General features: G+C 38.7%; 1 protein-coding gene across 1 annotated transcript in view; it reads right to left on the minus strand.

Moving 5' to 3' along the window:
* Nucleotides 1-6,013: 6,013 nt before the first annotated feature.
* LOC140229168 (uncharacterized) overlaps nucleotides 6,014-27,167 on the minus strand; it is a 35,635-nt gene continuing 14,481 nt past the window's right edge. Inside the window, exons 3-7 of the mRNA XM_072309471.1 lie at nucleotides 23,783-24,047; nucleotides 11,511-11,747; nucleotides 9,857-9,985; nucleotides 7,214-7,412; nucleotides 6,014-6,303 (exon numbers count right to left, since the gene is read on the minus strand). Of these exons, the coding sequence (XP_072165572.1) occupies nucleotides 6,174-6,303; nucleotides 7,214-7,412; nucleotides 9,857-9,985; nucleotides 11,511-11,747; nucleotides 23,783-24,047 (960 nt within the window). The 3' untranslated portion in view covers nucleotides 6,014-6,173. The remainder of the gene's footprint in view (nucleotides 6,304-7,213; nucleotides 7,413-9,856; nucleotides 9,986-11,510; nucleotides 11,748-23,782; nucleotides 24,048-27,167) is intronic.

Here is a 27,167-nt window from a genome sequence, read left to right on the forward strand (position 1 = left end):
AAATCACCTATGTGGCTTAAAGGGAACGCAAACCCAAAGAGCAATGTGGATTGAGTGAAAGCAGTAACATTAGCAGAACACATCAGTGAAAGTTTGAGGAAAATCGGGCAATCAATGCAAAAGTTATTAATTTTTAAAGTTTTGGTGTTGGAACTGCTGGGTACGGAGACTACTAGAGGTTATGACGTATGAGTGGACTACAATATACTGTAAAACATGATATATTCGCGGCATAAATTTTTCGCGATTTGGAGCCGACGTCCTTTTTTGCGGCATGAAATTTTCGCGAACTGCCACTGGCATTCAATGCAAATAGTGTAGACAAGAACTTTTGTGTGCATTTTAATTTCGTGAATCTTTGTGCTCGCGAAATTCACGGAATTAAAATGCACGCGAACATTCCTTGTTTTACAGTAAACAAAATATAAAGGGAATTCAATAAAAATTAATTTTTCATGAAAATTACACATTCCATCAACTTGATACTGACATATGTTAGGGGTAGCACTTATTCCCCCTGCTTTCTGAAAGCGGTTAGTCAAGTACTCTTTCATTTTGCTAGAAAAGTGAATTTTTGTGGAATTCCTTTTCTATTTCTTTTTATATTGTTGTCCATTCATACGTCATAACCTCTAGAAGTCTCCTCATCCAGCGGTTCTAACAACAAAACTTTAAAAATTCATAACTTTTGCACCAATTGTCCGATTTTCCTCAAACTTTCACTGATGTGTTCTACTAATGTTAATGCTTTTACTCAATCCACATTGCTCTTTGGGTTTGTGTTCCCTTTAAATTAACCCCATGGGTTATAAGCCTGATGTGTTCAAAACATACATGTACCTTGCCCAGTAAATGTTCAGAAAAAAACTGCATAATTCGTGGACTGAATTTAAACTGAATTTCTACCATTATTTCATAAAAACTTCCTAGCAAAGACAAGTATTAGAACATAACACAATCATCAATAGTACATGATACAAACATTTCTCTACACTATTTTTTTGTTTGTTTATGATCATCCGTTCAATATATGTATTTACAAGTCCTGATAAATATTTTGATAAAAACTGTACAAGCCTCAAATGAGAAAAAAATATGGTAAATAGCCACCTTACCGTAATATTTTCAATAACATTTCATACACCATTTCAGAAATGAACATGTTTAAAGTACTGGCATATTACACAAAAAACAGGTTATGGAATGAAGAACTTTGTGGAAATATACAAGATATTTCATATCATTAACCCATTCCATACTGAATTCTGAAATCCCCATGGACTTAATACACAGACCACCAGGTTCCCGTAAAGAACGGGTTAAGATGACAAGAAATAACATTTCTGCTTCATATTGCCAACTATAATTCTAAGGACTATAGGATACATCTATAAAATGTTTTGATAGTGGACTCATTTGTAACAATATTTTGGATAAGGGTTTGAGACAACAAGTAAAATTAGCAGTGCATCATGTAGCGATATATTGCACCTGATTTAAACCCCACAATCACTAACAATCTATGAGAAACAGCGTCAGCCTATTGGTGTTGAGAAAATGATGACTGCCAGGTAATAAATGGAGAAGACATATTATTCCTTTGTTGAATTTTTTTTTTTCACCATCCAAGCTGATTAGCTGATTTAGATGCATTTTGTTTGTTGATGGGGGGGGGGGGGGGGGGTGGGAAGCATAGTGAAGTTAATTTGCTTGTGTTGTTTTCCCTTCATAATACTCGAATCACTTCACTTTCCCAAAGCCTGGCTTATTACAGGGGAAAACTGCACTCTGAAATTCAAGGACACTTTGATATGATGAGAAAAGTCAAAACACAGAAAACAAAAGTGTCATTAGAATGGGGTAAAAACCGAGAAAGACATTGGATTTGGGAGTTTAATGTTAATTTGCGAAGCAGTTATATCAGTCACAATTGCGTATGCAAATCAGACACGATGATGTCATAACCTCAAAATTCTCCAATAGTACTGCAAACAAAAGGACCACCAAAATCCATCTATTTGTCAATAATGCACAAACTACAATGCCTCCTCCCTAAACCAAAAAAAAAAAAAAAATTGCTAAAAATCTTACAACTCTAGTAGAAAAATCTGATTTGAGGGATACCATTTCTTGTCCTTTCAACAAAAATAGGGGGAAAAGAGGGAATTTTAGAGAAGAGTTGTGAAGTCGTGAGAGCGTCACCCTCGTCAAATTCATGTACCTGGCTGTGGCTAATGTCATTGATGTGGGAGAAAATGAGGAAGTCTTTTCATACATTTCATGACACTTTTATTTCTGTTTACATTCTAATGACTCTTTCACGGATCAGTTGGTTTGATTTGTACACTTTACTGATATACATTAGCTTGAACAAAGAGTTAATTTGCACATTTACTTGTTTTTTTTCCAGGAAGGCAACAAAAAATTGTTGTATTAGAGCAACGGACCACTGGAAAATAAGGTTTTGTTTTGGGTTTGTTTGTTTGTTTGTTTGTTTGTTGGTTGGTTTTGTTGTTTGTTTTTTTGTTGTTGTTTTTTTTTGGGGGGGGGGGGTAGCAGAGCATGCATGCACAATGCATTTCACTGAGTGAGATACATTGTACATGGCAATATGGGTGTGGCTATTGCCAAAACAAGTGGCATCAGGTGTGCTCATGAAAAAAAAAAGGTTAAAATCTCACCAAAACTACTCAAAGCACATATTCTACAGCAGGAAACTCACAACAATACTTCCAGGTTGTCTTCACTGCAAGTTTGATTGCAAAGGCAGCACAATCATACATGGTATTCATAGCAAAAGTCCCCTAAAAAACGTAGGGTCGAGAAGGTTATGCCAATGCAACAATGTTTTTCTTTTGCCCAAGTGTACTTGGATTACATCCAAACAAAATATATGAATAGCAGAATCATCTTGAGCAAATTTTTCACACAGGGCCCAGGGCAGATGTGAATGAAGCATTATCAGTTTCACACGCCAACTCTGAAACTGCAAATATTAGTCATTGCAAGAGTGCACCACAAGAGCTGGTTCTTGGAGTATCTTGGCTGAAAACACAATTTAACATAACACATGACCACAGGATTGACCTTTCATCGATTCATATGTACTGTACTTAAAGTAATCGTCTTTCACAATTGAAATTATTTGTTTTAAGATCTTCTCACAGAAATATGCATTCAGAGTATCTTTGACAAGTGGTATTAATAGGAAACACAATTTGGGTTACTGTGAAAGTGGATATTTTTTGCTTGAGTAATATTTCCTGCTCAGCCAGGTTTTTAAATTCTGTGGAATCAAGACATTGATTACTGGAACATAAAAACAAGCAAATATATTTGCTTGCTTGTATTGTTGTGCTGGTTTCTGGTCGCACAAAAATTTCCACTTTCGCAGTACAGGAAAATAATGCGAGTGCAAGAACAAGAGCACTGACTATGGATATATTAAAGCCCCTTGTGAATTTTCGTAACATCTTCTAGGGGCAAAGCACCACATCTTGCTCATTCTTATTCATCTCGTGCCAAATCTGCCAAAGTTCCTGAGAAGAATATTGAAGAATGCACAAGTTATAAGGACAGCAACCAATGCTTCAGTAGACAAAGCACGAATCGGTGGCAAGGTTTTCCATCAGCTACGATTCTACATATGATCACTAAAATAAATCAACCTCACTTCTTCATGGTCAGATATCCCTTTTGCACACATCACAAAAATTTGCATAATTCAAGAATAATTTCTCACGTTATCTTGTATGAAATCTTATGGTTATTCAGCTCAGGTTTTTTATTTTGTTTTGTTTTGTCTTTTTTTTTTTTAAAGAACTGAAAACTTACATGTAATTCCATGTCACTTGAGAATACGCTTTCCTTTTGTACCAAGAATAACGGTTGTTGTTTTTTTTCAGGGTCCAACTAAATTCACTGGAAATCAAAAGTATTATTTCCCCCTCCATCATAAAGAAGTTTCCAGTTTTATTATTCTGGAGAAAGGACAAGGTCTGAATAACTGTGTACTGTTGTAGCTCTACAATACACCAGCTTATGAAAGGAATCTAATTTTCAGGGTTGAAAATTAAAAGAGACACACAAACTTTACAGATTTTAAAACTTGAATGCCTTGATCTACCATATAAAAGAAAACAAACTTTCAAGATGTAACATACTCTTTAATACTTGATATATTACAAACAAGTGCCAGGAACACTTCCTTTTGCTAAGCCAAGCTACATGTAGCAGTCCAAAAATTTATTTCATGATGTTTAGCACACTATAATGGCGATCATTTTTGCTATGAACATACAAGAATTTCAGCCAGTAAGTCACCTTTCTGTTCATGGTGGTTCCATCAAGAAATATGAATGCCATTAAAAATTTGACAATGCATTCATCCCTTCACTTGTAGTGATGCATATTTTCATAATTCATAAAATGGAAGATTTAGTATAAAACTAACATGAGAGTTTTATCCAAACATTGTATGACATGAACAGACATCAATCAAATTAATTACACACAATTACAGACATTTCATGTTCTGATGCTAGAAACATGAAATAATGTTCCCAGTATCTATTAAAAAGCAACTTTAAACAAAGACAAAGTGAGTGCTGAATTTTACAGAGGGAGCTTACAACATTGGATCAATTCACTCGGTGCTTTTGAGTATGTTCTTCTCCACAGCAATCTACATAAATCAACCCTGACATGAGAGCTAGGAAAATTTTGCATTTGTCCATTTCATGACAAGGCTACAAATATTTACGGTGCTTGATATGAACTCAAGTGAACAGTTGTGAAAAGACATGTGCACTCATTGCTACTCTTTCTTCTTTTTTTTTTTTTTTGTTGGGGGGGATTGATTATAGCAGTTTCCAGCTACTCTATATCCCATATACAAATTTAGTGAGTCTAATTTCTTACAGATCAGGACATCCCTACACTTTTGCAAGCTGTTAGATTTGCAAACATGGAGTACAGAAATGTACAGAGAAGGGTACACATGCATGTTGCATCCAAGTCGGGATCAGAGTTAATATTTTGGCATGCTGCTGAATTTGCGGATAGTATCTGACTCGTAAAATTCACAAAAATAAAAATCTCATAAAATATATGGCGCATACAGTACATGTCATTTGTAAACTGCTATCATTATTGCAGTTGTAATGGTGGGTCTTTGTTGGCATTTGCAAGTTTAAGAAACCTAACACCAAAGGGGAAAAATGGACATCATCATATACTGTATATGCTGTTATTTTCACGAGGGTTTAATTTTCGTGAATCACGGCTGGACCGCGTATTTAACAGCACACGAAAATGTCGCCATACGTACACTAGGCTAATAGTGCACTTACAATAGCCTCGGTGTCAAATCGCGAAAACAACATCTCGCGAAAATGTCTGTGACCTCCTCATTCATGAAAATATCTGTATACGAAAATAACAACTTATACAGTACACGTTGTAGCATTTCTAAAAATTACTTGAAAGGGGCCCAAAAGCAGATGACTCGCTGCACAAGATGCATCATAAATCTTGACGTTCCAACCAAAAGTTGGTACAGACCAGTGCCGTATATAAAGAGAGTCTGGCCAACTCAGTTTTTGGCTTATGAGTTTAGAAGCCTGCGATTGGTCAATAGCAGGTCTCATGACCATTGTGGAGCCATGTCGTCACCAAAGAGAGCACATACGCAGTGCCCATTTTTAACTACGCTCTACTTGATTATGACATCTTGAGCGAACACGCTAGCCCTCTAACACGTAATACGCCAAGTAACGACATGACGTCCAATTTAACAGCTGACCAGACTCTCTTCACATACGGCACTGGTTCCGACCATCAAACTTGACTTTCATAGGGGTTGAATGAATATACCATTTCAAGATTTGCCCTTCAAAATAGACATATATCTTTAAAAAAGGCCAAAAAAAAAAAAGAAAGGAGAGAACTGTATGGGTACACAGTACATGTGATGTTGATACGGGAGAACAGATGTGAGAAGTAGAGGAGATCTGTCCTTTCACAAGTCCCTGAACCTCTGGGAGGGCAAGTAGATGTGCCTGGAGAGCTGGCCACAGAACACTCCATCCAAAGTTCTGGCAAGCAAGAGTTCGTATTAAGCAGTCATGGCAAACAAAATGTTACATCATGTGAAAGGCGGTACAGGTTTGGAGTTATACCGACTTCGGTTTTAGAGAGATGAGCGGCTCGTCCACGTTGGTGCTGTAATTCGTCGACGTCAGCTCGTAGATGGCTTGAACCGACGGCCGGGGTTTTGTGACACTGCTGATGTTGTAAAAAAATCTGAAGGAATGATTGAGTGGAAACAAAAATGAGACAAAATGACAAATATGAGTTTAATAATAGACACACAAGAACTAACAAAATCCTAAAGGAATCATAGACATTTTCAATTCATTCTGGACACAGTGAAGTATTATATATGCTAGACATTTTATGGCAGTTATATTTTACAATTTTTTTTTAGTTGACTAATATTTGTGAATTGTCAACTTGCCTAAAATATTGCCTCTGAATCATAACTGCAATAAATATTGTCTCCAAGATGTTAAATGGTAACATTTTTCTTGAAAAGGGATAATACTCTTATGTCATTCCATCTGTGCAGTTCTATATTGCAATCTAACGAACACTTCATGTGCCAAGACATTTAGCTGTAATTTGCCAAGCTTCTTGAACAGCATTCAAATGTTTAACTGTTAGTGTACATCTCAGTTAATGGGTTAAAGGCATTATTTACCATTTGCAGATGAAACAAAAACCCACCCTAAGTGCTTCAAAATAATTCTAAAATGAGAATTAGGGATAGAAACAACCAATTCAAAAAAGTTAATCAGTATAATCAATGTTAAGTATTGTTAAATATACAAAATGTGAACAATAGTTATGATAAGATTGTTTCTAGAATAAACCATCTACAGTTATGGTTTATTGACAAAAATACTGATACCTCCTTACATTTTAGGCTTTATTGCAAAACTTTTGTATGGATGTTTTGTGATACAACTCACCTACACATATGTATCATCAAATGTGATAACTCAATCATTTTTAAATCACTGTGGCATCGCTCATGATGACATGGCACTTCACACCAACCATTTTTCCAAGTTGAACAAAAAAAAAAAAGTTTCATTCACTCCATCATTCCACCACCCCCCCCCCCACCACCACCACCATGACCTCCTTATACCTATCATCATCGCCGCCACTGATTGGTTGGATCTTGCGTGGATTCGTGCCCTTCTGCAGCCAGCACACGCAGATGGCGATGATGCTCATGGCTACGGAGAGCGCCCCCGCTAGCACGCCGATCACAATGTAGTAGTTGTGGGGCTGTCCACCCTTGTTGTTGTAATGCGGAGGCTCATGCTCTATGAACATTTCTGAAACTGTTGACAACAAGGAGAGAATTTTGCAAGAATATTAAATCCGACATTTTTTTTTCAAAAAAAATGTACATGAAAGGCAGACACAACTAGAAATATCACTGAAGGTGATTAATACCCCTGCCCCGTGACGACAGTCTTACCAAAGGAATGATCTTTCCTTGATCTTCTGCCATTTAAATGCCGTTACCATGGCAACACAGCTTCCGACACGTCCGAAAAATATGTCTTGCACATCTTCCCACCAAGACTATTGTGTGTGCCACATTTCATAAGCTTTTGTCAAAAACTGAGGAAGTAGTTCAATCCACAAGATCTTTCCTTGATCTTCCGCCATTAATATGCCGTTACCATGGCAACGCAGCTTCCGACACGTCCAAAAAATATGTCTTGCACATCTTCCCACCAAGACCAATGTGTGTGCCACATTTCATGAGCTTCAGTCGAATACAGAGGAAGTAGTTCAATCCGCCAGATCTTTCCTTGATCTTCTGCCATTTATATGCCGTTACGATGGCAACGCAGCTTCCGACACGTCCGAAAAATATGTCTTCCACATCTTCCCACCAAGATCAAGGTGTGTGCCACATTTCATAAGCTTTGGTCAAAAAACTGAGGAAGTAGTTAAATCCGCAAGATCTTTCCTTGATCTTCTGCCATTAATATGCCGTTACCATGGCAACGTACTTTCGGGTACTGTCAAAAAATGCATCTTGCACATCTACAACCAAAGGCACACATCTGTACCAAGTTTCATGGAAATTGGGCAAAAATTGAGGAAGTAGTTTGCAACACAAAATTTTCCATCATTTTGGCTCATAATATGTGAGCTGTTACCATGGCAACATACTTTTTGTCACTGTCAAGAAATGTGTCATGCTGACCTATATCCTAAGACAAACATTCAATATAAATTCCATGAGAATTGGAAGAACACTGATGAAGCAGTTTTGCCATGAAGCATTTTGCCCTATATTTTACCAATAACATGCCGTTACCATGGCAACGCACTTTCTGCCACTGCGGTAATATGTGTCTTGCACATTAACATATTCAGATGAACATCTGTACCTAATTTCATAAAAACTGATCAAAAACTGTGGGAGGAGTTTGCGACGCAAGATTTGTACCCATTTTTGCCCATAATATGCCGTTACCATGGCAACGTACTTTTGGGTACTGTCAAAAAATACGTCTTGCACATCTACAACCCAAGGCACACATCTGTGCCAAGTTTTATGGGAATCGGTTGAAAACTGAGGAAGTAGTTCGCGACGCAAGATTTGCAACGGACCGACCGCCCGACCGCCCGACCGACCGACCGACCGACCGACCGCCCGACCGCCCGACCGACCGTATATACGTTTGAGTAGTGGGCACATTTTATCCATCTATCATTTTAGATGTGACAGTTTCTGTGAATGGACATGATCATGACTGCTCAATGTCTCCCTCTAGTGGTGAGATGCATGAACTCTACACAGTCAAGCCCTTGAAGACTATTTTTTTTGGGGGGGGTGGTTTGTGAATATTTGTACTGAAATTTGTACAAAAAAAGATAATGAATATGTATAAACATATAAACATATATGCTCCTTAACATGGGAGAATCAAATTTAATTCAGTAAGTGAGCTATAGTAGCAATAATTAGACCCTATGACAAAATAGGGGCATTGGAGGCTCTTGGAGAATTGCAGGAGGTTAACATTGCATATTTATTGATAGAACCGAATATTGACTACAGGTAATATCTCCCAGGAGGTGCTGTTGTAAAAACTGACATTCACTTGCAAAGGCGTAGCCAAAAGTGCCTTTAGCAAAACCAGCAGAAAGACAAGTCTCTATGCGTAAGACGGTCTGAAGTCAATGAATGGAGCATGGACAAAAGTGTTGATGCTCAACTTCACAGAGAATCAAATTTGTGTACAGCTAAAATACACAAAACATAACCATGTTGTAATTTACCTGTGATAGCCCCTGAAAGTATACATCTTTCGATAAATCAGATCATATCTCTATAACAATTTGACACTTGTCCTCGCTGGTTCTGCTCCATATAAAGCGCCGGTGCTGATGTGTGCACCTTCTAGCCATACACATACTTTTTACGAATAATACCAAAATTCCATGTCAATCAGTTAGATAATTGCGTGCATGCATTGCATATCACTATCGTTTAAAACGTATCTGGAAAAAATATTGATGGAGCGATATCGTTTTAATTGAAAGAATTCGGTGATCAACAATTCTTTTTCAATCTATTTATCTATTTTTTTACTTTTTAAAATCTACATCTAAACCCCAACAAATAAACATTGGAGTAGCAAAAAATTCTAACATTCTTTAAGAGGGCATGTCTCAAGTACATATTCCGCAAATACAATTGTATAGCAAACATAATACTCAGGGCATTGGTACACTTTGAGACAGGTTCGAGTTGTCTTACTTTGACAGTGGACTCCGCCAAAGTCTTCTGGACAGATACACCGGTAGGAGTTGACATCATCTCGGCAGCTCCCGCCGTTTAAACATGGCGACGACTGGCACTCGTTAATGTTCACTTCGCACTGTATACCTGGAGAATGGAACAGGAGAGGTGGGAGGGAGAAGAAATGTGAACATGTATTTCGAAACTCACATAAAGTGGCACAGATTGACAAAAATACAAATGTTTGTATTTTGGATCAACAAGTTTAATTTTCAGTTCGTTTTGGGGTTTTCTTTTGAATGTATGACGTCTATCTTTACATGACATATTTTTTGAATGTATATACATGTGTATACATGCTCTTAAAGGTCCTGTTTACCTTTGGGAACAGTGATTTAAAAAATTTTCAAGATATGACGATTAATGCATTTGTGTAGGTCTGTTGTACCACAAAACATCCTATCATATATAATTTAAGCGATAAAACCTAAAATATATGGAGATATCTGTATTTTTCTCATTAAACCGTAACTGTAGACGGTTTAATCTGGAAGCATTTGTATTATAACTATTGTTCACATTTTGTATATTTAACAATACTTTAAAATCAATTTTACCGATTCATTTTTACAGTAGTTGTTTCTATCCCTAACTCACATTTTAGAACTATTTTAAAGCACTAATGCTAGGTTTTTGTTTCGTCTGCAAATGGTAAATTATGCCTTTAAAGTGTGAGCTTCTGGCTATGTTTATATGAAGTTTGTAGTCCTGTAATCGTACATGTACAATTCGACCTCGATAATCCGGCCATGTCGGGACCGGCCCTCCTCCGGATAAGCCAATTGGCCGGATATGGGAGACACAATGTTAATGTACATGTATATAGCTGCCGTCCAAGATCGCGATATGGCCTCGACTGCGCCGTGATTTACTGACAAGTTTTCCATCCATATTCTTATGGCGAATTTTTAGATCATGACTGCTCACTTTTACAATGATAATATGGTGTGAATTTATGTTAGTTCTGTCGGGAATATTGTAAGTAAATCGTGTGAGTTTTGTAACAATTTTAATTGAGTTAAAAGTCACTTTTTTTTCTCAATTTTTGGATGAAAAAAAAAGTCCTTCACTGCGTGAAAGCGTCCGGATAATAGAGATTTCTGGATAAAAGGAGGCTGGATAATCGAGGTCGAACTGTAGTATAGTACAATCACACATATGAGTTATTTTTACACTAGACTAAACTTTCTGGTTTTACTTCTCCATTTTCCATTCATGTGGTACTTGTGAGTGTGTGCATGAAAACTTAACAAGAAACTCAGCAAAGCAGTCAGCGGCAGCATGCACTTTTGCACACTGCTAATCATGCACTTTAGAAATGGTACCGTCCATCAATTTGGGCCCAAAGGATCATGATGCCATAGGTCTTATTCATTAGCTTCCACTTTGCTTCTACTTTAAATGCTAGCTGCATTTTTCACATAACAATCAAGATTCCCCAGACAGATACATATTATGCACTTGGATACCAACACAGAAAGTTTTAAGTCAAAGAAGAATGTATATGTGGGTATTTTGAGTACACACATAGCACATCATTCTTGCCTTCGTATTAAGAGGAAGATAAAGTCGCTGGCGACAATTTCCGAGATGGATCTCGCAGCTGACCTACCTGTGAATCCCGGCGCACACGTGCAGGAGTATGTGCTTCCCTCGTCCACGCACACCGTGGCGTTGTGACACGGACTGGAAGCGCACAGGTCCACTTTTTCCTCGCAGTGGGGCCCCGTGTAACCCACCGAGCAGTCGCATCGGTAGTTGTTAAGTTCGTCGATGCAGAACCCGCCGTTGAGGCAGGGATTGGAGACACACTCGTTGTACTGGATCTGGCACTGTGTTCCCGTGTAGCCTAGGAGTAAACATGGTGAAAGGTATGAAAAAAATGAGACAACCAAGTCATTAGAGCATACGTGTAATTACAAATGCATGTTACAAGTAGTAATGTCTTAAGCAGGATATTTCTAACAGGTTGCCTCACATGTATCTTTGTTTAGTACATGCATTTTTACAATCAAAAGGACAACCTTTATATTTCTGTTGTGCAATATGAATTAATACTATACTTAATATAGGCCTCCATAATTAAAACTTTATAAGTGCAACAGTGACAATTTGATTAAAATTTGATTTTAAAAGATAGGGAAGTTATAAAATTGTGGAACATGAGTTATTATGAATATATGCAAATAGTGAGTAGATGACATCATTGCCTAAGAACTTGCTGTAAAATTTGTAAATAAGATCTTGAAATTTCCAAGGTTTTTTTTTTTTTTTTGGGGGGGGGAGGGGTGTTTGTTTGTTTTTTCAAGTGCATTCATGCCCCAGTATCAAAACCTGATATATTTGACTGATCATTATTTTGATTCATTTAAGGGTGTTCTAGAAGATTTCTGGAAATTAATTGTCAATGAATAGAGACTACCCACCCACCCTAATTCCCCTATAGTATCACCAAGGCCTGCCTGTTGCCAAGTGTAGTGAGGCACATTGATATAGCTGAGTGGGCTTGCTAACTTTACCACTAGGTAAAGCTTGGATGGATTACTATTACATGCTGATAAAAACACAAACAAACAAAAAACTTGGGAAATTACACTCAGAACCTGGACACATAAAGAGTCAAAGATGAGAAAAAGAAATGTGTATATAGTGTTACATGTTAAACTGCCTTGAACTGTCTTTTTGGAGTGAAAATGTGTATTCCACACACGCACCCTAATGGGTGATACTCTTCACGGTGGATCGTTCCTCAATCCACGCCGCATTAATACAAATCATTAAGGAGGTGGCCATCCCATAAAACTGCCGGCCACAAGCTCGATATTAATCTCTACCGAGTAGCGCAAGTAATGATGGCGACACTGGCTAATGACAACGGATTCCACTTTCTGACCTTTCGTTATGAAGTCCGGCAGATTGTTGTGTTTACGCAGAAACTCTTCCCCCCTAATAATCGGCGGGGGCACTGCAGTTATTAAAACCCTGCACTCGTGGATGAAAAACATGGCGCCCCGGTAGACTTTGCGAGAGAATATACAAAAAGGAGTCTACTCTGTACTTGGGTTGCCTGATCCATAGTGTGAATTGTTCTGACAGTTTGCTCTGTTTTGCCATCTCGCCATCTCAGAGGAGAATAATATAACTTTCCCCACGAAATTTAGCTGACACAAAGTGCTACAATACGCACCTATAGGCCTACAGGGGAGTTGAAGAACAACTTTTGCCAGAAACACAGGGCTAGAGATCAGTGATAAGCAATTACATTTTTCCTTTAACAATGCAGTCCTGATATAACGTGTCACATATATATGTATAGATATGTATGTTTATACCTACAGTGTATGTAATAGTTCATTGGGGAAAATCAATTATCCCATTGAGGACAGACTGATTTTGCTACAACACGCATTTCCCATAGATACCTGCCCGAGTATACCCGGGACTCGTCCTCAACGGGTTATATAAGTAAAGTTTTATATAACCAATGTTCACAAACAATTGTTGTCACAGGACAGTTTGCAAGACTTCAGTTTGATTAGTCTTTCTCTCAAGTTCTTCTAATAAATAGATTGTGGAAAATAAAACAATACTCTCCAGGACCATCACAAGTTTATAACTTGAAGGCTGTAGTTAACATATGCATCCAATACTGCTCTCCTTTACATGCTCAAAATTTTCAGGTTAAAAATGAATAAATAAATAAGAATTGGAGATGGTGCTTGGTGACAGTGAAACATGTATCAAATTCAAAGCAAAAACTAATTACTTCAGGTTTAATGGGTTAGACATGATATTGCTCAATGCATTTCATTCCCTTACCTTTGAGTGCTCAGTATATTTGTATTATTTCTTGGCATTTAGAACTTTTTTTACTTTGCCAAAAAAGGTTCAAATGTATGTTTTGTTCATTTGTATGTATGTGTGTTTCTCTTTGTTGTTATTTGGTGTTTTTGGTTTGTTTTGTTTTGTTTTGTTTGGGGGTATTTTTTTTTTGGTTTGTTGTGTTTTTTGTTTTTTTTTTTTTGTTTTTTTTTGGGGGGGGGAGGGGGTACTTCTCTCTGTCTTTCTGAATATTTCTAGTTGGCAAATAGCATGCTGTCACATCACATATGGCCAGACTATGATAGGATGTGGTGAAGACGACTCACCACATGAAAAACCAGTCAGACCACTTAAGAGGTTCTTGCAGCCACCTTGCCTGGAGATCTCTTGCAGTAGGTACATTATATAGTAAGAGGAACTGCTGCTAGTCTATGTCCCAGGCACTCCTATTAAATCAGGATCCCCTTGGAGGATTCAAGCGATTCGAATGGCGGGCAGTTTTCGAGCGGGACGCCCACAAAATATGCACCGCAGAGGAATTCTAGCAACCACAAGCAGACAGGCTAGATCATTCCCTGGGGTTGTGCCCAACCTCATGGATACCTATCAAACATGAAGGCATATTGCTTGTCTAGCTTAACCCATTGAGGACGAGTCCCAAGTATATTTGGGAAGGGATCTATGGGAAATTCCTGTTGTAGCAAAATCAGCCCATCCTCAACAGGTTAAGGGAAAGGTATGGTGATCTTTGAAGGGCACACAGGCAGGGTACCAAAAAAACATGCCTCAGTGCTGTGCAGCTAAAAAGAGTCTGCAGATGAAAATTATCAGTTTTATATGAAAGGAACATATATCTGTAATTTGAAAAAAAAAATCATGGAAATCTACACAGGAAATAAGACATTATGAAATTTTATGCCTGTTAACCCATTGAGGACGAGTCCTGAGTATACTCGGGCAAGTGTCCATACGAAATGCGTGTTGTAGCAAAATCAGCCCATCCCCTATGGGTTAAGCAAATCACCTCCCAAACCCTCAAATCTCGCTTCCAGAGATTAAAATATTCTCAACATGAAACATTTTTTTTTCCTTTTTTTAATCCTAAATTCAAAAGCACCATGTCTTCTAGCTGACGGTCTATACTTCACTCTTCTGGAGCTATCACAACAGAATTGATGTATTACTTTTTTGATCTGGCAATCCTTACAAAAACTTTCTTCTGCAAATTGGCACCAGGGTAGGATAAATGTTTACTCCTCCTCATTTCTGTTTACATCTCAGGTCGTCCACTGCACACGAGTCCGAGCCAGGATGATCACGAGGTTCTATTTCTGCGTTTTCTTTCTGATATCCATGATTTACAACCGCCAGGTATTGTTTTTACATCGAAGACATTTAAGAGATGTAAATCATTGCCAGTCTTGTAAAAATTTAAAAAATAAAAGCTAGTCCCTTTCTACTCATAGATACCATGCAATTTAAATGGCAACTGCTGCCTTTGTGTCCTGTTTTGCTCTTTCTTGCATCACGTTTGTCTGCTTTTTAGGTGTTTTGTTTTTTTTGGAAGTGCGTTCGCATTCAAATTATAAAGTGCATTTTTTCTTTCTGGGTCATTTCCACGGCATTAATGAACAAATGTACGACAGAACTTGGATTTATTTCACCTATACAATAATGAGGACCCCAACCAACAGCATACATGTGTGTAGCTATGAAAGGATGCTGCCTGAAGACATGACAACTAAGATCTTAACCCTACACTTCCACGATATCATAATTCCCCAGGGAGTTAAAAAGTGCCACATCTGCTCCTGAGAGATCTGCCCTACAGCATTCAGAGTGAATGGGAACACAGATAACCTTGCCCAAAGTGGGATTTTCATTGTTTCATTTTCTTGCAGCACTGCAAAACACTCGTTTGATCATCAAATCTTTGTGTTTACTCAGAAGTACTCCCAAGAAATATGATATAATGCAAGTATATCCCAAGAATATGATATCTACCAAAGATAACATTTAGCTCTTTGTTGGCATAGTACAATGGGTGGCAACAGGTTTTAAGAAAAGAGAGAGAGAGGGGGGGGGAGAGAGAGAGAGAGAGAGAGTGTGTGTGTGTGTGTGTGTGTGTGTGTGTGTGTGCGTGTGTGTGTGTGTGTGTGTGTGTGTGTGTGCATTACCTGCAAATTATATGCCTAGCCAACGTCACGTAGAGAGCTTACAAACTTTTTTCCTGGCAAATACCTGCTTTTGTCGATAATCCATCTCTAGACAATATTATTTTGGTCTAGTTTTCACTACGCTAAACTTCAGCATGAAATCAAGAACCACTCAGCAATCCAGAATACATATAACTGTATGTGTGCCATATTATGCTATAGTTTGTATTTCAAAATATACAATGCAAAAAAAAATTCAGCAAGCACTATTGGCAGTCACTTTCACTTTCCCATATTTCAGTTGACTCGCACAATTTGCGAAAAATATACCACATGTACAATACATACAGTGTACAGCATCTTACGACCACAAGGTATGCTTTTGTGGTTTTACATCTTTTTGAAAGAATGTGGCTTCAAGTCTTATGATGGAAATATGACAGCCCACGAGACTTGAAGTTTCATTAAAGCTTGTTCCGTCTCCCCTCATGTGCGTGTCCAGGTTTATCTGAGGGAGAGGTTGTGGTAGTCTGGCAATATGCTCCGTCACAGTTTTCCAAATCATTTAATATCTCACTCTCTCTCATCTCTATCTCTCCCCTTGTATCTCTTCTTCTCTCACTCTATCTCTCCCCTTGTATCTCTTCTTCTCTCACTCTACATCAGGTATCTCTTCCCTTGTATCTCTTCTTCTCTCACTCTACATCAGGTATCTCTTCCCTTGTATCTCTTCTTCTCTCACTCTACATCAGGTATCTCTTCCCTTGTATCTCTTCTTCTCTCACTCTACATCAGGTATCTCTTCCCTTGTATCTCTTCTTCTCACACTCTATGTATCTATATATCTCTATCTCTCATTCTCACACACACACATACATGCACAATAACATTCAAGTCATAAATCTTATACAAGATTTCCAACCCCTCCTTTACTCCCCCCCCCCACCCTCCATCCCCACCCCACCCTCCATCCCCACCCCTAATCTTCCATCCTACCTCTGCATGCTCAAATGAAATCAGAATCAAATTTTCTTCTCCAGGGTTATTGACAGGCAGATGTCCCCGCTGCCTCTATTGGCGCCAATATCTATTTCCCGCACTCTGACATGTCAAAAATAGAATGCTGTGTTTTGTTTTAATATCTTTGGCATGAACTGAAAACTCCACTCATATCGTATGTTCAACTGGAACTGTAGAAAATGTTGTAACACAAAACACAAGATACACACACACACACACACGCAAAATGTTCAGAATATCAGTGAACAAGCTTAACAGTAAAGAAAAAAAAATTAAAGTTTAACTTTACATAGTTACAATGATGATGGCACTCGTAAGTAAGTACATAAAATTATGGAAATTCGATACAGGTAAGTGATGAAATGATGATGTAATTACCTCATAGATCTGCTTTGGATGCAAGCCTTTTAGTGCCTACCCTTTTATCAAATTAATGTTAAAAATTGTAGAGTTGCTGAATTATTGACCCCAAAATGATTGTGCGGGTGTTATTTTTTTCCACACTGAAGCTTAAAAGGGTGAACATGATTAGTATAATGAAGGCATTCGATTCCTGACATTGCACAATGGTGCATCATGTTCATCCACCTGCAATACTGACACACAGCACGTGTGGGGTGCAAAATCGTCGCTTTCGTCTGCCATCAATCATTATAATTCTCGTATCTGGCACAACTCTGACATGGCACCCACATGGATCTCTCAAAGGCAGCTGCAAAATATCGATCACTGATCCTGTCGTCAATATCCAGGACAATGAAGGCATTTTTGTCTCATCCCCCCCCCCCCCATGCCATTGATGAACTACATTTGTGACACTCATAAATACACCCACCTCCCCCCCCCAAAAAAAAAAAAAATAATAATAAAAAAATGAAATAAAAAAATATGAATACATACTTACCACGTTCTCTCTTCTTTCAAAATACAAACAGTTCATAAATTTGAATGACAATACTAAAGCCCCTAATTTTGGTTACGTTAGATGAAAAAAAAAAATTACCTTTCCGGCCCTGATTTAGATGTAAAGCATTATTTGTAACCTGAAAATCCATGATAAAATGCAGAGCACTATCTGTGACCTGAAAATCCACAATTATCTGCAATTTTTATCATGCATTATCAAAGACAGCTATGAATTACTTTGTGTGTTGGGGTCTGAGGGTGAGATTTTTTTAGAGTGTCTTTATCATCTTTCACAGATAACTCATTCATATTCTCCTCAACATGTACATGTAAATCCTCACGAAAAGTACGACACAGAGATGAAATTTGACATTAACTGTGTGCTCACCATGGAACCACCACAAAACAATCACCAGTTTTCATTCAGTGCTTTTAAGAGGCATTGATAAGTTTGATTACATATTAAATGTAGCAAGAAGGTAGGAAACAAGATTATGTTTAATGTATAATATGCTTCAGACATGTGATGGTTTGATTTTGAAGAATTAAAACAAAACAGTCTCATTTTGTTTTCCACGCTTTCATTTAGCACTTTTGAACGGCATTACTCAGTTCAATCTTATAGCTAGAAGGTTGGAATTAAGGTTATATACATAATATCTTTCTGAAATATGACGGTTTGATTTTGAAGAACAACAAAAAAAAAATTTCCTTTTGTTCTCCATGTTTTCTCCCAATCACTCACCTAGGCAAATGCTGCCCACATTTTGCAGAACAGTGGGAGGAGATATCATGGCTCAGTGGTTAAGACCCCAGACTATCAATCATGAGGTTCATAGTTCAAGTCCCCCTGACAGCAGCAGTAGTGCCCCTCAGGCAAGGCACTTTGATTATCCTTATTTCCTTAGTCCTTACTTTGATTATCCTTATTTCCCTAGTCCTTCGGAGGGACCGTCAGTCCCGTGGTTGCTTGGTTTGATACAGGCATTCAATGCTTCTTTCAGAGCAATTACAATAAAACCATTAATTTTATTCAACTGAGGTTACTTTGCAATCTGGATATATCATTTTCCATCAGACGTGACGTTGGAGGATTGGAGAAACCCTGCCATGCCCTACGGCACTCACGGGGAGATGATGACACAGACGTAGAAGGGCAAGAGATGACTTATTTTTGTTTCCGTCGCAGCACGGCAAATTTGCACGTCTCAGCCCCAAAGCTGTATCGAGGGACAGCGTAATGTTTTCTCTATTAAGTCGGATGCGGCTCTATTACTTGTTATGTTCCCCCTCTTTTACTTGTCTGTCTGTGCCCTACATCCTGTGGGCATGGTGGGCATTTCAGAAATGAGTTTGTTCTCTACCTATTTCATGTTTGTTTATAGCCTCTTTTGCTCATTAAAAATAACAAAAACAGTATTTGAGGGGAAAAAAAACCCCCAGCTAACTGCTTCGAGCAGATTTCGCTTTGTTTTGCTTTGTTTGACTGTATTGTTTTGTTTTGCTCCAGTTGAGTTACATTAATCTCTTTTATTGCATCACATTTCCTCTCTTGGGGGGACGTAATATGCTAGAAGGTATACCAAGAAATGTCCTGACTACATGCTTGCTTGCGTTAAGATAGCAAGTTGTTAACCTAAGTGCTACTTTGAGGCATCACACCAAAGGGATGCAAATTGATGCTTTTAAGAAGACGTACGCCGCATTCAAAATCAATTCACTTGGAATGAGTCGTAACTTCGCGAAGGCACGGAAGGAGTAATCCGGTTGTTGGAGATGACAGCATGTGGTATTGCTTTAGCATTAAGACTCGTCAGATGCATGTGTTACATGCCGGATAATGCAGCACGTGTCTTATCTTCAATTTTGCCTTCCGGTTTGTTTTTGTTTTGTTTTTTTGTTTCACTTCATGAACACCTCGATGTCTTTTTGGCATGTCACCACAGAAGGATGCATTATGATCCGCAAAAACCAACTGGGGCAACTTCTGAGAAGGCACGCCGGCGTGTCAAAAGATCCCTAGTGCCTACTAGCTAAATTGCGATGACTTTCACAGGCGATCAGCGTTCTTTCCTAACCCACTTCATAGAGTCTCTGTTGTGCCGTCCTGGCGGGGGAAGAAAGAAATTCTGTACATGAAAACCAGAAAATATATTTCTTTTTAAGTCCTTCCAGTCATAAGCAAATAACTACTGCAAACATTTGTTGATTTCCTGTGACAGCTTCATGAGGAGCATTACTCTTATCAAGCTCAGCTCAATCAATTTTTCGTTTCCTGAAAAACAACCACAAAACAGCCTGAAACATTCAGAGTTTGAAAGAAGTTTACACAATTGATACCCCAGGTTCTTAAAAGGCTCTGTAAAGATGCTATTTAAATATTCAACATAAGCCCCTGCCCAACAGTCCCAGGCATGTAATGCAAACCTTTGAATGATTAAAGAATGTAAAGATTTATCTCCTAACTGAAGCCAGGTGAAAATTCTGCATCTTAAAGAGTGTGCACACAATAAGTTAATCTCTATTTTCCTAAGTGTGATCATACTTACTTATTCAGATTGACTTTTTGAAAAATAAAAAATGGCAACACATTTTGATATATAAGCCCTTGAGCTATGCAGGAAGCATTAACAGCTATTAAAAGCTACAGACTGCAGTAATCGTCTGAAAGCTTAACCCACAGAAGACGAGTCCCGAGTATACTCGGGCAGGTGTCTACGGTAAATACGTGTTGTAGCAAAATCAGCTCCTTTTCAACAGGTTAATACGTAGTAGTAGAAGTAGTAGCCTCATGGCTACATACACTGTGTAGCCATGTTTGTTCTCGAAACACACACTTCAGAGTTAAATATCCCAACATTTCAAGAAACTATTAATGATAAAGATTGAGTGACCTATTTGATCCTAGAAGCCCCTTTTGAGATGAGCAATGATCAATAAATGGGATTGTGATGACAATACATTTGATGATATAACTTTCATGCAATATAAAAAAAAAGGAAAAAAAAAAGAGGAAGATGATGATTAGGGAAAAAGTAGTACAAGTGAATGTGGTATTAATCCGTTGAGGACAAGTCCCAAGTATACTCAGGCAGGTGTCTAGAGAAATGCGTGTTGTAGCAAAATCAACCTGTCTTCAATGGGTTGAGTATCAAACGCTGAAGAGGAAGAAACTTTACAAATTACTGGATATAAATGAAATGTGCTGTATTCAAAAACTGAGCCATGAGAAAACTTATGGTTTGTTTATTTGTTGCAATTGAGAAAAACAAATAATGGTAGCTTGTCACATCTAGGAATCTTTAACACTCATCAGGATCTTTTAGAAAAAGACAACAAAATGCAGTACAGAAAAAATTTATTGATCTAGTTACCGCTTAAAATACAAGGGGGTACCTTGTACCTACATAATTTTTTTTAAATGCATGCCCTTCAATTTTTAAAGTGGAAAGTACCTTTAAAACAATGCAAAGCTTTTCTAATAGACCCTATTAAATGTGGGCTATGACAAGCTCCCAGAAATTCCATTAAAACTAGATGTAGGGTTACTTTTTTGGTGGGGGGGTGCCATTGTAGAGGGCTTCACGTTCAGGGCTTGTCATGACACGGCTATCCCTCCTACCAAAATTAAATGCTACATCTATAGCAGATTACATCATTTGCACATCAAACCTAACAATTCTGTTCCTCTCCTAGCTCTACCGTGCCCAAGGAAAAGCTCATATATCTGATAGTGTTTTACAAAGTGAAATCATGAAAAAAAAGTTTTACATCCTGAATATCAAATTTACTGTACAAAGTTTGCAAAGCCAAGAAAAACTTTTCAAAATTATTAGCCCGTTGAGGACGAGTCCCGAGTATACTCGGGCAGATGTCTGTGGGAAATTTGTGTTGTAGCAAAATCAAACCATCCTCAATGGGTTAAAGAGAATGAAACTCCTTGTTACTGCATTCAATGTCATAAAAGAAATGATAATTGGAGGGAGAGGACAGATAAGAGCACATGCCTAAATGCTGAATGCATATGCACCAATGGAGTATCACAAACTACTGAAGTACCCAACAATATGTGACTGCAAAAAACCCTGGAGTACACAACAGAATGCCATCTGCCATGTAAGTGATTTCTTTTCTTTGTCCCTTTCCACTTCTGCATCGTTAATCAGCGACATTTCCGATGCCCTCATTGCACTGTGTTTAGAACCTGTTTATGGACAAGATCCCACTAGACATGCCTCTCTACCCTATTTGGTGGGATGCCATCCGTCAGTGGTGGACGCTGGAGGGAAGGGACAGTGACCGGGCAGCACTTTTAATAGCAAGCAATGTGGGGAATGGTAAGAGTTAACCCTTTACATGCCCAGGCACTTATCTCAATGTGCCAGGCTTTGTTTTGTTTTTTGTTTTGTTTCGTTTCGTTTGTTTTTGTTTGGGGGTTTTTTTTATCAGCCTTCAGTAATCCATCCAAACTTGACGTAGTTGAAGAGTTAGCAAGCCCAGTCAGGTGTAGTAACATGCCTTGATCAGTCCCAAAGGAAGACCACGGCGACAAAATAGGATTTGAGGGGATTAGGTAATCTCCATTTGTTGCCATCTGAACATCTGTGCTTATTGGCGAAGAAAGCATTCCAGTGAGAGTGCAAATCAGCAAACATAGCACAGTACGGGTTAAAGAAGGGGGCTGGTTCTATAATCACATTCTTAAACCTCTGCCTACCGCACTATATTACTTGCCTATCGGGTTGTTTGTGAAATTTGTGCATTGACAATTTAACTCCTTGGCACAGAGAAGGGTTAAAGGTCATTCAGGGATTCAGGGGATGCTAGTAGTTTGCAAACACAAACCCGTGTCGGTCGTAAAGGAGTCTGTGCTGTTAAGCATATGCCTTGGTTCGTGTCTGCAAGCTATAGGGATGAGTAGGAAGAGCGACAGGTAACAAGCTGTACAAGTTCAAGGGGATGTCGGTGACAGGACAGCTGCCTCGATGGTGTGGATTCCCCACCACATTCTAGCTCATTTGTTCTAACATTATAATTCTTGGCCTTTACTGCCTGCATAAATTCTACTTCCCGTTGCTTGGCTTCCGCCCTACGCCTTACACGACTCCTTCGCAGGCACAATTCTAAATTAGTTTCTCACTCGGAAGTGATGGAAATCTTTTGAAGTGTACTTTCTCATTTGCATCATTTGGGGTGTTGCAAGAAAGTTGCAATCAATTGCAAATAATTGCTAATTTTGAAACAACCATTCTGATTGGCTCAGGGTCTGCCCTATTAAGAAGACATGCATGCAACAATGATTTTGATTGGCCAGTGACAATCAGTTGCAAGTTGCAATTGATTGCAACTTTCTTGCAACACCCCAACTTGTCTGTTGTGATACATGATACTGCAAAGTCATCATGTTTGTAACTGTATCGTCATCTTTCATTCTATGAAGTGTCATTCCTTCCAAGTTTTGCAATGCGTTTCCATGCAAGACCCATCCTTCTATTGTGAGCTTAAAGTAATGGGGTGGGGATTGACAATTTAGAGCAAGTTTGAGCATGACCCAAATCACTGACTGGAAATGAAAAGTTGCCTTAACTTAACAAATGGTGGTTGTTGTTTCTTAAATATTGAATCAAAACCTTAGAAAAATATGATAATAACATGGTTCAATATGTTACTGTGTGTTGTCATAGCTAGCTGGATGATTCATGATACTATTAAGACAAAGAAAACACAAGCTAAGGACAAGCATTATACTTTTTTTGTATTTTCAAGGAGGACATTGCACTTAATATTTCTTACCACATGCCATATATTTTTTGTAAAACGATATTAGTTCTTTGCCGATAGTGTAACAGGCCTCAATAGTGTCATGAAACAACAATTTAGCTCAAATGTTCGTGCTCTTGTCTTCTTACTATTATTCAGAATGATTTGTCTCTAGAATAACCATCTCAAAAGCATACCATCACAGCATGCACAAACTCACCTGGAACGCAATAGCACTGGAAAGAACCAGGTCGATCTACACAGACGCCGTTGACGCAGGGATTGCTGTCGCATTCGTTCACGTCCACCTCACAGTGCACCCCGCTCCGCCCCTCGGGACACTGGCATTCGTAGGCATGGCCCTCAAACCCCTGCACCACGTCCATGCACTGGGCCCCCTCCGCGCACTGGTGGTTGGCGCATCCGTCCAACTCCTGGCAGTAATCGCCAGTGTAACCATGGCAACAGCTGCAGGTGTACTTGCTCTGCAAGGTCGCAAAGTAAGGATGGACAGCGTAGAAAAGGGGGAGGGGAAATAAGAGAACCACACAAGGACATAAGAAACAATGAAGTTGATCTGAAAGCCTGCAGGCTGCATTTGGTTTATTGGCTTCTGTCTCACACTGATAACTGATTGAGAGGCAATTCAACAAGTACAACGGCACGCAAAAATGTGACACGCATCAATCATGTTTAAAACTGGATGATGGCGCTTTCTCTAACACATGATTGAAATACAGAAATTTTTCCCCCTGGACCTTCATGCATAAAACATCGGCAAACCGACAGAGATACTATTGGTGATCCGCTGATCTAACGCGCAGTATGGTGATGTGGCATATTATGCTCTTACAGGACTACGCAATGTCACCGAAGAGAGAGAATGGTGCAACTTCCGTCACTTGTGCCTCCCGTATATGCCTCTTTTATTCTCAGCCTGAGTTGGGGATGTCATCACAAATGATAAGATTTTTTGGTATCTAGTGTCCTGCCACAAACCAATCTATGCAATTCTGTAAAAGACAGACTTGCATGAAAAGCAAGCCATATAGTATTAAAGCCCCACCCCAAGTTTCTTTATGCTTACTTGACGGACAACATCACACATCAACAAAACATCTGAAAGGCTGCAGATTACGTTAGAGAAGACAATCACTTCTCAAAACTTCTCATGACTGAAATGAAGGATTTAGACTGCAATATGCAATCGCACACAGCCATCTGCCTAATGCATTTTCAGGTTGCACATGAATGTGCTTTGATTTGAAATGAGCTGGATCTCAGATATTGGCTGTCTACATAAAGCTCACAAACTTTTCATGTCCAAGCTACACACTGCCATTAACGAGCAGCAATCAGGCCACATTCTGCACACCACTAGGGAGAGCATACGACAGCTGCGATCTGATTGTACCCTTCATGATTTCTATTCAGAGGAGTTTACATTTCACAGTGAGTAATACAAGACTTGCGATATGGAAAAGAGAGCTGTGCAAAGAAATTGTATCTGAATTCACATCCCAACAACTGGGCACTGTTTTAATCAGTTCCATTCAAGCTGCATTCTCGACTGATGAAAAATGAGGTGGGGGGGGGGGGGGGAGTGGAGGGTTACCGCTCGAGCTACCGGTGTCTTGCAATCCAAGCAAGCACTCAGGCACCAATAAAGATCAATAAACAGGCAAATGGACAATCTAAGGCTGCAGAATTTAAAGGATAAACATGAAGAGGGAGCGCAAACTCTGTTCGGCGGGGCTGCTAACATGCATTTCCCTCATTGGAAGCTAGAACTGGAGAGCAAATTGAAGTCTTATAGCGGGGGGCCCTTGATTTGGTGACAGGAGCGGCAGGATTGGGCTCATCACAGGAAATGCAATGTTACTGCCAGCAAAGAGAAGAATGTATCGGAGAGAGGATCTACCGTAGACAAAGCATAAAAAAAAAAGGACCGGAGATATCAAGCTCGCAAGCTAGCCCAACAAATTCTAGGCTCATGGATTCACTCTCCTTTTTGGTGCAATTATTGGTAAATCTTGAGTGTTCTCCTATACTCCATCCTTCAGTGTTAGAGAGATTGGGGGAAAAAAAGTTGTATGATCTTTTGTAACAGTGTTCTATGCAATCCTCTGACATACTTGTTGTAGCTTAATGACTGTAATGTGATTGGTATTTAAAAAAAACAAACAAACAGATATATGTAACCACTTTTTACAAGGTGAATTCAACAGTAATTATTTTCCATTACTGTAAAACCACAACTCAAGATTTGAGAAATAGAAATGCACACGAAAGTTCTTGTCTATGCCATAATGCATTGGATGCCATTGGCAATTCGTGAAAAAAAAAATTTAATGCTTTGAAAAAGGTCGTCAGCTCCAATTTACGAAAATTTCATGCTGCAAATACTTCTTGCTTTACAGAACTCTATTTAGCTGGTCTCATTTAAGTATGTTTATGAGGTACCAATTAGAAAAGGGTAATCAAAATCCATGGTCCCGGTTACCTCATAACGGGGTTTTCCCTGTATGATACTTTACCCACTTGGGCATTCATGAGGAAAAGAGCCTCATATATTCAGCAGTCAAGAATTGATCTATTTTAATCACCCAACAAAGAGTGTGGTTTAACAGGCAAATTGGTATTCGCATGAAGTTTTGTTGCGATCAAAATTCATGATACATGCTACAAAATAGTTCCCAATTATTCTAGGGTACCAGGTAATGATACCGGCAAAAGGTCTTACGGCGTAAAATGGGAGACATCCTGTTTCTGAATAAAAAAAAAATCATAGACTTATTTGTTACATTTTTGCTTTTCCTGTCCTCAAAGTCATAATGTGTCTAGCAGATTTCTCTTTGCACCACATTAACCTGCTACACCTGATGAGTAAGTTGATTAAAATGTCATGTTACCGTCTCCTGTAAAGATTTCCACATTCCTAATCTCAAAGATGAGAATGAAATACGGCTGTAATGCCTGTTCTTGGGGGATTCAGTCACACATATATCAAGGCTCATCGCAAGAGACACTTTTTTTCTTGTTCTATTTCCTCTCTCTTTTTAGTCTGTTTTTGATAAAAGAGAAGAACAAGGCCATAAAGAAGAAAAGGAGGGCAATAATTCTCTGTGATTTGTGTTTTTTCAATACCCTCAGCAGGATAAAATTTATGATGGAAGGAATGAGCACAGCTGAGAACTGTAACATTGAGATTCTCGTGGAAGATAACAGCTGGAAAACTTCAATGTAAAGGAAGTCATTATTTTGCAGTCTATGTTAGACATTAATTTGGCACTTTTTGGCAAATATGTCACGACTGTTCTAATTAAATGTCTCCGATCTGTTTTGTCTGGTGGCGGCATTTGGGGGGGGGGGCGGTGAGGAGTATAAAAAAGACTAATATAACAAACTAACATAGCATTAGATAGAAAATGATGCCTGGTAAGTAAACTAGTTCATATTCCTAATCTGACGAAAACATGTGTTTGAATCTAGAGCAGCTAATCACATTTGAAGCGAGACCGACAGTCATAGTAGCTTCTTTAATGCAAAAAAAGCACACAAAATATCAAATCTGTAAAGGAGATGTTCAGGAATCTGGTATGTAG

The sequence above is a fragment of the Diadema setosum genome, chromosome 1 (assembly GCF_964275005.1).
Source record: "Diadema setosum chromosome 1, eeDiaSeto1, whole genome shotgun sequence".
Taxonomy (NCBI): domain Eukaryota; kingdom Metazoa; phylum Echinodermata; class Echinoidea; order Diadematoida; family Diadematidae; genus Diadema; species Diadema setosum.